This window comes from Euwallacea similis, chromosome 16 (genome assembly GCF_039881205.1).
Source record: "Euwallacea similis isolate ESF13 chromosome 16, ESF131.1, whole genome shotgun sequence".
Taxonomy (NCBI): domain Eukaryota; kingdom Metazoa; phylum Arthropoda; class Insecta; order Coleoptera; family Curculionidae; genus Euwallacea; species Euwallacea similis.
This window is the reverse complement of record NC_089624.1, coordinates 3,505,664-3,519,519: the sequence shown is the minus strand read 5'-3', so window position 1 is coordinate 3,519,519 and position 13,856 is coordinate 3,505,664. Positions and strand designations below refer to the sequence as shown.

The following is a 13,856-nucleotide window of genomic DNA, read 5'->3' as shown; positions in this document are numbered from 1 at the left end:
ACTTCAATTTTTCCCCATGTTGGCTTCTATTCAACTAAAGTTAAAAACTTGTCAAGTATTACTTAGGCGTCACTGACTTTACGCTAATAACTCAATTAAGTAAAAAAAAAAAACTTGCATGAACTTAAAAAAAACATTTAACTTTCTCGAGATGCACTCTCGGCAGATAAATGTATATTCAAAAAAGCGCAACTAGAACTAAATTTTAAACATCAGAATTTGTTTTGAATTTTAGAATTCTCTCAGTATCTGAATAGATTAAGTTAGTGTCTTTCCAGATTCCTTCTTCGTTCTGAGTACGCCACTGCAAAGAACAAGTTCCCGGGCATCTCATTTATAGAATAAATTATTTTTATGAGTGGTCCGCGATTATTTTAACAAAACGGGCCCGAGAAATGTTTATGTAAATGCGACAAACGACCGGTCGGTTCCAGAAAAAATCTGTTTTGGTTGGTCGTATTTTTAACGTCCAATTTTCAAAAGACTGACCGCTGTGTGTAGCGTCAGTTGCGACAAAAAGACGCGCAATTGAGACGTTTTTTGGTACCGGAGTTATGGTTCCGTGTGGGTTTCGTTGGTGTTACACGACATTTTTTTTATGAGAAAAAATGTATTGGTTTGCAGCTTTGCTGCGACTCGTTCACATTCATAACCGAAAATTGCAGAAAGTAAATCACAGCGAGGAAAATTGCGAAACCGACCTAGAGGTCAATGCTGGTGGTAATAACATACAATTACCATTCGTATAGCTGTAGAAATAGACAAACCGACACTGACCTCACCTATAATTATTTACTTCCCGCGCACCTAAAAATGTCACTTCAAGTGATCATTAGAGTCTCTTTCTTTTTCTTCTCACACACCAAAAAGGTAAAAACCCATTATCGCGCATTTCATTAGACAAAACTCTGACGAATGCCTATATCAGCTTGTTAGGAACGTTGACGTGAAAAAATACGCAAGCTTTTCCAATAGCTCCCTATTTAAAATGGAAATGAAATGTATTAAACATGTCGACCGAACAAATATGAATCGATTCCTGGTACTGCCAGGTTTAATGGACAGTGTTACATCGGAAAAATTCGCTTCGCCATCAGACGCATCACGTATTATAACGTGAATTGATTGTGTAATGCTTACATTATGTGTAAAAGCTAGCAATTTTAACTGATCAATCTCTTACCAGAATCCAGATCCGTGGCGCTGACCGTTAGGACACTGGTACCAACAGTGACGTTCTCGAATATATCGTTGCTGTAGGACATGGGATCGAAGATCGGAGTATTGTCGTTGAGATCTAGGACGTTACAGTAGACGGTTAGAGTGCTGGACAGAGGGTGGACTCCGGAATCTTGAGCTTGAACGACCAGAATATAGTGTTGAACCTGAAAGGAGGAAATAAAAATTATCATTCATTCTGTGTAGTACTTGTGAGAGAAGGCACAGCTTTGCAAATCATTTTTCAAAACTTGAATACTTTCGTTTAACAGAAAAGGATTTCCTGTCCCATTCTCCGATAGTTCGAGATCTTCTCATGTAGTGGAAAATCTTGCATTTATCTCAGACAGTTCTCTCATACACCTCAAACATATATTTAGGTGGGAATTCTTCTTGGGTTCCAATCTACGAGGGGATTTTTTTTATTCCCAAAGGGTATCTCTCACTTACCCCCAGAGAACTGAACATCTGTGAAGAAATTTCGATTTCCCCTTAGCAGCCATACTTCTTGACCTGTTCAACTTTACTGGTCCAGGAAATAGGCAATTAGTCGTATAGAGTTGTGTGATGTAACTCAGAGATACACTTGAAGAATATGTGATGATTCAAAGTAGAATCATCACGTTTTCATCAAGTGCGCATTACATTTATCTGGATCATGGAGGGTACCGATTAGTCCTAACTGCAGCATTGCTAGTAAAATTTCAGTTTCTCCATTGGAATGGGATGAATTTCCCCATTTTTGATGGTTTCTATGACAATTTCTTGACTTAGACAAAGTTTTAGTATATCCAGGTACTAGGAATTTCGAGGTAATCGCCCCATACCCCTTATTTACATCTCTTTCTAGCACCATCTAGATCGAGCTTCTGAAAACGAAGAGAAACGACCTCATCCTTCCTTACGTAGGGTAAAGTGCTCATTTAGTAGAAAATTAAGTTCCTTAAACTTTATGGACCCTTTGATTTTGAAAGTCTGGCTGCAATTGAATCCTCTTTTGCCAAAAATCAGACAATTCAAATATTCTGATTAAAATCACCTTACTGTTGATTAGATACACTAGTATGTCAGGAATCTAGAGAAGTATGCTCTCTTCTTGAGATAGGTTTTCAAAGCCTAAATAATAATACTTTAATTGATACCTGGTGATATTCATTGTTTTGGTTGAACATTTCATTAGGAAACATTTCTCTTTTACGTCCTTTTGTTGAAACGTACGAAGTATTTTATGGATGAAACGTGCTTAATGAAGACCTGTCATGGTTTGACGCGCAAAACCCGGTGCATTCAGAGTTAAATTAGTATTGTTTGTGGGATTGTTTTATCGCTTTCTGCATACCATTAGCCACTAGCCCTGAGAAATCCATTTGGTCTTTGCCATGCTAGCTAGCATAGCTCATGCTATTACATTTATGGCTGAGCATTTCAGCAGAGTAACACCTTCGTAGTCAACAATTTGATAACGTTTTAATTATGATTCGATTAAGAGTTAATACGAAAATAGATAGTTATTGCCAAGCCATGAATACCATTAACAAGCAGCTCGAAAACTCCTTAACGTTTCTTACAAGCATGCCTACATATTATAAACGTTCAGTGCAAGTTCATGGGATCCATGAGAAAGTGCATAAAAACCGTCAAGGTGAGATTTAAATGCGTACCTGGTGTTTTAACAAGTTCACGGTTATTTAATTTTGCAACATTTAAATGACGCAATCATCGAATAATTACGCTTGCTGAATTAATCAGGCCCTCAGAGGCGTATATTTATAATACCCAACGAGTATGATATTTGAATGTAAAGCAGGAATTCAGGAGGTTTCAAAAGAGGTTTCAGAGTTTAGGTGATGGTGAATAACATACAACGAAAAATGTAATTCATGTATAGAGAAGGGCAGTTGCTATGAAGAAAAATGAGATAGTAAAAGATGCTTTGAAGAGGACAGAGTAAATATATTAAACTGACTTAAAGACAAACTGAGTTACGAATGTGACATTTATGATTGGGAATAATGGTATCAACACTTCTTGGCCCAATTTTCTAATTTGGGATCGATTTGGAGATACGATGTCAAAATGACGTATAGTACAAATCACATAACATTTTATTGACATCACAAAATGTAACGATTGAGAGTCACCTTACGTAAAATGACGAGTCATATAAATTTAATATGCTAAAAAAGGATGAAGAAATATTTGAATATCTAAACACAACAATATTTTGCTGAATAATTGTCGCTTAATTTGTTGACGTTTCCCAGTTGACCTGACAGTTGATATTTTGAAAACGTCAATTTTCGTTAACTTTTGTTGTTTTTGGTGTTTTAAACAATTGTTTTCTTTATTCATCAACTTTTATGGTAAAAATCTGTTCTTTATTCTCTTATCTATTTACTATAGGTGTTGTTATTGTTGATATAATGCCCAAGTTCTTAAACATTTGTGTCTCTGTTTCTATCAATTCCACGAATCTACCAGTATCAACTATTTTGAAAGATAATTGGAAAATAATGGACTCTTATTAGCATTGAATTCAGTTGGAGAGGTAAATTAAATGTTTTAAACGTGTTTATTCAGAACGTTTCTTCCTAAAACGCCCCCAGACTTGTCATTGACCAGATTAATATGCCTTGAGATTGGTTAATTTTTTAACAATAAAGATTAATACTATTATTGCTTTTTTGTTCATTGATATGATAATTGTTTGCTCCGAATCTAACAATACTATTAAATGCTGTTAAATACTGATAGCAATGCACCAATACCTGACAAAATCCAGCAACATACTAATTTTGAATAGCTATAGCATCAGTACTGATTGAAGCTTGCGACGTAAATAAAAAGTGACTTGATTTGTACTATAGCAAACAGTCTTTTAATCTGCAAAGTCAGCAATCACACCTAGCATCGACGTTATTGAAGCCAGATTTCCAAATTCAAAGAACAGAAAATTTCTCAAGATTAGTGTGTGGAGACTATCATTGATCTAGACAACAGAACGTCTTCGTAAAACTTTGCATTTTCTTTGGATTAGAAATAATTTCATCAATTTCAATAAATTTCAACAAATTTCCATCATCAGAACTAATTTCTGACGATGCAAAACCAAGTTGATCAAACGCATTGAAATAGAAATTATTGAGACTTTCAGAAATTTGATGGAGCACTTAACTGAGAAAACGTTGATTTTAATGGAAAAGGTAACTGGGTAGGTGAAATGGGTTCAAAGTTTGAGGAATTAAATAGATCTCTATGAACGCTTCAGTAGATCACGAGACCGCATGTGATGAGAACAATCGACGCATATTAACACTTATACCTCACGATTCGGTCGGAGATTCTTCGACTTTTAAGTCTTTCATATACGTAGATACTTTTAGTTTTTTCATTTCATATTTGCAGGTCAAGAGAACTCTGGTGTATATGATTGGTATTCGAAAGATGACAACAATTATTGTCATTGAATATTCTGCGTGAATATTGTCATCGATCTACTCGTACATCGATAGGGACATTATAATAGTTAATATTCTCTGTCCTTTTCGATATCCAGATAGATAGGCATCAAGAGCATCTGGTTCAAACATGATTGACGGAGCAATTCTAGTAAGGAACTCTGTTGCATTTTCTGAGTTTCGGAATTGCCACGAATAAAACAGTAGTTGATCCTCGAAATTGAGCATTAATCTCTGCTTTTCTGAGGTTTACGTACTTCACCAATCAGTGCTTTTACTCGTGAGGTTCCCAAACCGTTTCTCAAAACCATTTTGAATTAGGCATTGATGACGATTATCGCCTACGATTATCAACTTCACGCAAGAATTAATGACAAGTAAGACCATATGGTTACAGTTACGTGATCCGTTTGATCCAATGTCCTTTTTGGGTTCATTCGGGTTTTATTTTTCGGTTGCCTGGAGCGTATTTCCTTCTATGCTATGTAAAATTAAATTTACCATCTTCGAAGCAGAGAAATTACCCTGCAGAACCATTTTCGTCACTCAAAAATGGGTCTTTATCGAGGTCTATTGATTTTTTCTTGTTTGATAAATTCGCAGCTTTAATTGTCTCTGTATTAACAGAATTTATCTTGTACGTTTGTTGTACGGTTGTACGCGGTTAGCAATAGAAAAATTAATAAATAAAATAAGCTAAAAATTTTATTTTATTTTGGCGTAATGGAAGTAATCAAGCTGCTTACTATGGCAGGCTTCGCTGCAGATGATAGCCTGAATTAACCTAATCCTCATTGATTAAAATTGTTTTCCAAACAGTTGGGCAACAATGCAAAGACGACAACAAAGGTTATACACAGAGTGGGACAAAAACTAGGGGCTGCAACTTCGGAAGCTAAATACAGATGGAAACCAAAGCGACGCGACGGGCAATGGCAATAAAGTCTGGTCGGTTTTTATACAGAAACACCAGCTCATCTGATCGAGTACAATCTACCTACAGACAGACGAGTTTTCACTTCCCTGATGTTTGTGAAATTCAGGGCTCATGGTAAAATTAAAATTATTGTTAGGGATATCTGTAGTTGTCCGCGGGCTGGCAATAAATCGTTTAATAACAGAACTGACCTTGTTTTTGAAGCAGAAACCCCGTGGACGTATATCGGTACGAACGGTCATTTTTTCCGTCTCGAAAAAATAAAGCCTGGTTGACAATACTTTGTGTTTTTTTCTTTTTTCCTTTGGGCTTTGTTATGTCCTGGATTGGCCTTGCGGAGCGCTCATAAATAAGAACTTTTGCTGAAAGATTAACATTGTAACCAACCATGATAATAACGACAATCAAAAAATACTGCTTCAATTAGGACTCATGACCATTTTAATCTGAAACTAAAGAAAACCGCAACTTGTGTGGCTCTTCTCTATGTAATTCTTCAATTAGTATTCCTTTGCTACTCTATCGCTTCAATCCTCCATTTAATCAGCGTTTTTCCACTTATTCGCGACCGTTTTCTAGGTCTACGCCTAGTAGAAAAACCGCCACTTACCATACTTGAAGCTCCTTTACTTTTTCCGACGTAATTCGCATTTTTTAACCAACAACGGTAGTAACTTACTTCTTCGTAATCCAGCTTTGAAGTCAAGGTAAAAACGCCTGTTTGGGGGTTTAGGGAGAAGACGTCATTGGCCCAGTTGCTGACCACTGTGTAACTCAGCTGTGCATTGACTCCTAAATCCGCATCAGTCGCCTTGATTTGTCCCACCTTGTACCCCCTAATGGCATTCTCAGGGATATCGAAGGAATACGCCTGCTCCAGGAACACTGGGGGATTGTCGTTAGTGTCATTAACCTGGAATAAAAGATCCATTTTAGAAAATTGTAAAGCTGTATGCACTTTCAGTATTCAGAACTGAACCTCTCTAAAAGATACAGTTAGACCGGAGTACCTACGGTACCGCCAAGCATCGCAATAGTAGTTTATCATAGTTGCCACCATGCAGATGCGGATCGTGGAGGAGCAACGACCCCGGTAATTGTCGATGTTACACCCGATAATTTCGATGATATTTATTGGTGTCCCATTTTAGTACAGGTTCAGTCGGATGGCGTGGTACCGCCCAACAAGTGGAGGTGTCCACTGTCGGTATAAATTAGAGGTTCACCCGGTACCGCTTAAAAGGATGGATGTTAAAACATTTATCATGAACAGTTTTAGTAGGGACGAATTGTGCATCCTTGAGAATTATAATTGGTCAAGCCATAAGAAATCCATTCGAGGATCATAAGCAATCATGACCATCAAGTGTACCCTCCTAAGGGTCGGTTCTTCAATGTCTTGCTAAAACGACATGCGAAGTCACTTAGATCAAAGGTAACATCAGCCAAACTGTCTTTGTCAGAACCGGTGGGGAGCCACAGCTGCCAGTTAACAACTAACTGGCAGATAAGAGGTTTTTCAAGCTGAAGTTAAAGCTTAACCAACAGTTGAAGTAAAGACAGCTATCTGAAACACTTCCGCAATTAGCAGAGACACTTTGACTAATGGTTACCCTCTACCGCAAGTTATTTAACATACAGGTATAGCAGAATATTGAAGAAACGGCCCTTAGACATGATTCTTCAATGTGCAGTTAAGAAGCGACAGCTATTAGTAAGTTAAAGCTCAATCAAGAGTTGAGGTAAGGACAGCTTATTTGAAACGGTTAAAGGCCAAATTATTAATTTGCTGTTCACTTTAACAGCAGCAGTTTCTGTAGAAACCAAGAAGCAGACCGACACCTACGCTCTATTTCGACGTTTCTGTGGAAATTAAGTAGCAGTTAAATTTGACAGCATGTTAATAATTTGATACTAAGAGAGGCTCTTTGTTGTAAATGTGTTTTATATATTTCAGACGAATTGACAATTTTTTAAATTCTGTTTCGGAATCATTTTTTAAACCGCGAAGTAGTACAAATTTGTAAACAAAATTCGTAGTTCTCTCTCGAATTTGAGAATATTTAATTCGACTTAACTTTTTAAAACTGCAAAATTTCATTCTCGTATGGCATTCTAAAACTTTTTACTTATTAAATCGAGAACAAAATTATTTACTTAGGGATTTTAGACGTTTTTTTACTCCACATCGATCCCCACCGGTTATGGTAGATCAGAGAGTGAGTAGGTCTTTTATGGAGGACCGAGGAAGCTCTTGGGAGTTTTAAAATATAGAGATTGGATGTATGTATATCATTTTTTAAAATTTTTATGAAATTGATGCCACGCCATAATTTAAAAAAACTTTAATAGATGTTGGCGCCTGTAACTGGAAAAGTTTAACATAACTAGAATAACATGGGCGTTTTCGCTATCTAATCCCATTATTCTCATTTATTAAACAGAGCAGTACACTTTTATTTTACGGCTTCTACTTTGATTTTTCCGAACTACCACCTGTTCGAGCTTCTAGATGACCGGATGGCTATTACCCTATAAAAAGAAAATCTTTATTACAAAATTATCATTGAATGGGAAGGCGCTTTGAGCAATTATTCGTATAATCGTATACAAGTATCGCCTTTTTATATGCAAGAGAAGCCATGTACTTTAGTCATCTTTCCGATAATCGATCCTTCAGAGGTAAATGCTTCTTTATGGTAATTCAGTTATATGGTACCATTTAGTACCGAAAAGGGATGTGTCACAACAATAATAATTTATCCCCAAAAATTTGGGTAATTAGAATGAATTTTGCACTTTCACACTGATAAATTTTTAAACCTCTTCGAATGTACCCTCTTTCTCTCTCTCTCCCTTTTATAATCGACCGAAATCAAGTCTTTAGTAATTTGAAGAGACCTTGAACAACTTCATCTACCTTCAACAACCTGAATTAACATAGCCAGAACACTTCCTTTTTTAAATTGAAGAAATTGGTAAAATCTTAATTCATTAATGACCCTCAAACATGCTTAATTTTGCATTAATGCATGATTTTGCAATTTTGATATGTAGCCCGCGTTTGCTGTTTGTGTCCAATCAATCCCAACGCGTTATATTTTCCCTACTTTCTCTGCTCTGTCAAACGCTCGTGACAAGTCAGAGAAAAGGGCGACAGGTACGCTTGCTGATTTAAAACAAAAGGTACCTATATTCCTTCATGGCATGTATTCGAAGAACTGTAAAGAAAGAGATATTGACGGATAAATTGTAATAGTATTACATATGTGAGAGATCCTGCCCTGAATTCTTGAAAATCGATTGAGAGAAGAATGACTTGAAACTTCATACTATTAGGCATTAAGGATCCTTCATAGTCCGTCATTTTGACGTCATTCGAGGATAGAATTGCTCGAGTAGCATGTCGAGAATAGACCTCCTAAGGCTGTATATAAAAGGTCCTTTTCATACTCTCATTATACCCATTCTCATCATATCTATATGTTCACTCTTCTCCTTCATGAAACGACCCTTCTTTTATATGAAGGAGAATAATTACTTTTAGGTAATTTATTGAGTTGATTATCGAGAAATAACTTACCAGCCTGAGCCGTCCGAAATGAAGTCTTTAGTAATTTGAAGAGAACTGGGAAAATTGGCAAAATACGAATTTCCCCAATTTCTACTTTATTTAAATATCTCTTCCGTCGATTACGTATTAAGACGTTCATTTAATATTGAATGTATATAACTTCATTCATTAAAGACTCTCATTAATGCGTGCTTCTGCAATTTAAGTAAATACGCCAAGTTTGCTGTTTGTGTCCAATCAATCCATATGCGCTATATGTTAAACCACATGAGCGGTGTGTGTCATTTATGACGGTTTTGATTATTGATATTAGACGTTGTCAGTCTCGAGCGGAAATGCAAATAGAGAATAAAGGTAAAGTAATAAAAGTTGAAATGTTTATGCTTTAGTCGCTTTTCGATTTTTTTGCAATGCTGCCGATCGAAAGAAGGAGAAATGTTGAAACTAACATGTATATTAATGAGCAATTAATATTAATAATTTATTCTTAATTAGATTCTTAATTATTAATTGCCGTTATTACTGCACTTGTTAACTGCGGAATCTCAATTACTCCCTTTGTATGTTTAGACATGTTTATGTTATTTACCATAAGCTGGGAATTTTTAGCGTTTACGCAGAAATAGGTACCATGAATATAAAGTAAGTAATAAAATTACAAAATGGAAATTTGTAAGCAAATTTGCTTTGCAGTTATTTCATTGACGGCAAATGATATCACAAATAGATAGGGAATGGAGTTGTACATAAATAGCTAAAAATGAGGCAGATAATCGTAGAAACGAAGCAAAACATTTGTTTTTGAAATATAAGTCAAAGGCAGCATTTTTAAAATAAGATCGAAAACTAACTTATTTTTGTGAAAAAATCACGTTGTGCAGGTGTTTAACTTTAATTACTTCATCATCAGATTGGAAAATATAGGACAGAAATGAACATGAGGAAGTAAAAATTATCATTTGTCATATTCGTGCATATTATGGGCCTTTCTGAAATGGGTATAATCTTCTTTAAATTACATTTGGCATTTTGCTTGAATCTCCGCCTTTAGACGCATTTTATGAGAAGCAAATCGAGTGAAAGTTTAAACGTATACAATGCCTGAAAGGAAAATGTGATGCCATAATCCTATCTGAACTCGAAGTTAATTTTTGATTAACCGAGTTACTGCTTAATCCTAAACACCTTTCTTATACCGATTGTTCATTCGGTTTCCTAAATAAGACACCAGCCATCACGGTGTGAATGTGCACGTCACTTTGATCGGTACATTTTTTAGAACTATGAAAGTTTTCATCGAAAAAATGGTCAGAAAAGGTAGGGCAGAAATGAATGTAAAGGAAGTAAAAGTTATCATTTGTCATATTCGCCTTTATTGGGTAACTTTTTGAAATGGTTGTGAATTACGTAATGGGATTTTGCTTGGGGCTCCGCCTTTTGGCCCATTCTATGGGAACCAAATCGCGTCGAACTTAAACACATACCAATGTTTCGAAGGAAAATCTGATCCCATAATCCCATCCGAACTCGATGCTAATTTTTGATTGACTGAGTTACAGGTTAATCCTAAACACCTTTCTTATACCGACCGCTCATTCGGAATAAAAAATAAGATACAGCCATCACGGTCTGAATATGCACGTCACTCTAATTGACAAGTGAACCAAACCGGTGTATGACAGACAGTGACGTTTCATCGATAAGGTAAATCTTTCGGGTCGTGTAATCGGAACCAACGAATCCTCGTTCGTTTCGGTATTTAATAAACAGTTGCTGATGTGCTACTTATTGATGGGCGTCCGAAGCCGAATTTCTTCCACTGCTTATCTACCTCGCATATGTCTTTTGTCTTTTAAGCTAACATGCCCTTTCGATTGATATCTTCTACGTGATGGCAAAACAATGCTTTGGAATCACGACCGAGAGGAGGATTTAACGAAATTCAAATGAAGCATAACAGCGCGGAACAAGTACCTTATACTATGAGCTGAACAAGAGGGAATAGGCATTAACATTTATAATAACCAATCATCAGGTAGGAATGTTGCTGCAGGGGTTTGAGTTGCGGTTGGGACATCGCTGTTGGTAAATGCCTTAGATCTGATTGCATGCCCTAACTTTAACCCCCTTCTACTAACCAAATTTGTTTGGGGGAAGTTCCAGTTTGGCCCGCAGAACCAGAGAAAAGTGATGCGTGGACAGTCGTTTCTTTTGCCCATCTCTAGGCCCAGCTACATCATTAATAATAAGCAATCATACGGTTATACAACAGAGAACGGGTTGTCAGATGATTTTTACCATCGGCTCATAAAATGCCATTTGATCTTTGTTAGAGGAACCAAGTGAAAAAAGAAAAAAACGTCGACGTAGATCCCTTTCGGTACATTAATCAAGGCATAGATCGTGTTATTATGCGATGCTGTCTCGACAGGGACGGATCCAGACACAAAGCGGCGCAGGATTGGACAAATTTCTCGTTTTACTGTTACCTAGATCGCGCAAATAAATCAAGAATAGCATGCGTTTATTTTACTGTCAAACCGGATGATTAAAAAATTTTGATTTGTGCAAAATGACGAGGAATTTGAAAATTGCGCAGCATATGCTTGACGAAGACATGTCGGCACTCTTTCGGTTTTTACTTAGAGTACAGGAATGCGAATGAGTGAAATGTATCGCTGTATGTACTACAATAAGGCAAATGTTTTACCATAACATTTTGATTTACTTTTTGTTTGAGGAATTATATTTAATTTAACACATCGCAATCAAGAGGATGTGGGAAGCAACTAAACATGACAGAATCTAATTATGTAACAGACATATCCTGCACCATTCAGTTTGTCATATGCACCAGATATTGCAGCATGTATTTTATTTATGTTTTGTCTCTGTAAAGACTCACTTTTTAGTATCCGAAAATGATCATAACTTGTAATTTTGTGAAGATGATTAATTTCCAACTTCTGGCTATTCCAATTTTCCTCAACATGATTGGCGCCTTTATCTACTTTTTCTATATACCTTTAATCCCCTTTGAACTTCTCTAATTTATTTTACCTCTGCGATGTCTCCTCTGTCATTTCTAATTTGATAGTACCTTCGGATGGTGGGGAGGTTCCTCCCGAAATATCATGCTCAGCGTTTAAAGAGTCTCGTCCAACGCAATGTTTTTGATCTATCGAACCGAGTAAAAAACAAAACATTGTAATTTGGTTTTGGTTTCGCGACTTGGACGACGACCAAATTTCTCCATAATTTAGCCCTGCAAGATTGAAGGAACTGGCCGAAAATTCTACATTATTTTTGGTCCATCGAACTGAATCGAATTTCAGCAAAGTTCAGTGTGTTTTTAATACCCGAGCCTAAAGAAATATGAAGATATTTACAAGTTATTTTTGGATTTTCGGGGGGGAAAACGATCAAGTTTCCTTATTGTTGAACCTTGTTATAAGCTTGAACGATCTTAAAAAAATTTCCATATTACTTTTGTTTTATCCAATTTTCAGCCATACTTCGAAAAATTTTAATACATTTTTGGTATTTCGTTATCGAAGGAACGTGAAGATATTGCTAACTTTTTTTTTTTTGGCCACAATCCAGTGAAATTGGCAATAAATGAAGGTCAAAGCTGAAGTTCGAGGTTGGAACATCTCTCTCGCAATATTTCAAGAAAACGATTGACCAGATGTTTACGTAGAAAGGCCCGAATTCAACCAAAATGTATTATTTAAATTTACATATATTCCGCAGGAAAGTGAAATGTTGAGCTTGGACATTGGACAATCACAATTTGCTAGTGAATGCGCTGTATGTTGGTCTGGTCAATAAATGAGGCATTACCTTGAAATTCTTGGCAACATCTACAACTCCATTCAAGCCCACACATTTCTTAACTTAGCGACTAGCAAGATATAATTGAATTAACAACCAAACTCTCTTGTTTTCATTCTAAAACGGCGAATAATCCTATCTAATAACTCGGATAAAATATTACCAATTATGGGCTTTTAAAGCCACACCTTATGGACACTTATGTAAACTCTGAAATTTACGACGTCTCAATCATCATTTCTAATTAAGGAATCTACAAAAAACTCACCTCGACGGTAACGACAACATCGGTGTACTGGTTGCCATCGCTGCACCTCACTGTTAACTTGTAGCCTTCTTTCGTTTCCCTATCGAGGCTGTCGGTGAGTTTGAGGACTCCAGTGGATTTATCCAAGTGGAATTTGCCATCATCTCCACTCAAAATGCTGTATTCTAGATGCCCAATCGTGTCCGGGTCTTCAGCTTTTAAGGTGGCAAACGATTGTCCTGGTCCCAAATCCTCAGAGACTGAATAATGCAAGGAAGATCCCTCAAAGGAGGGAGGGCTGTCATTTTTGTCCAACACTGTAATCTCCACCTGCAAAGACAAGCTAAATTAGGACGCGTTCTTAAGTGCTAATAGCGCAACTTTAAAGCCAAGATATTACATCGGTTTTCTCAGCAGTAATAAATCGTTTTTTCGCATTGGATATAATTATCCATAATTCCGAGGTAATTATCATGCCGTATGTATAATCAGAAATAGTTCCGAGGCTATTTCTATGGCATTTGGATACCGCGACAGGATGACGAGATTTGAATTTATAATGATTTGTTTAGATTGTGCCGAGGCGCA

General features: G+C 36.5%; 1 protein-coding gene across 3 annotated transcripts in view; it reads right to left on the bottom strand.

Moving 5' to 3' along the window:
- Positions 1-13,856, bottom strand: part of ft (cadherin-related tumor suppressor fat) — a 105,654-nt gene that overhangs the window by 20,236 nt on the left and 71,562 nt on the right. For all 3 annotated transcript variants that reach the window (XM_066398061.1, XM_066398064.1, XM_066398065.1), the window contains exons 9-11: positions 13,290-13,598; positions 6,293-6,526; positions 1,184-1,385 (exon numbers count right to left, since the gene is read on the bottom strand). In XM_066398061.1, coding sequence (XP_066254158.1) covers positions 1,184-1,385; positions 6,293-6,526; positions 13,290-13,598 — 745 coding nt within the window. The remainder of the gene's footprint in view (positions 1-1,183; positions 1,386-6,292; positions 6,527-13,289; positions 13,599-13,856) is intronic.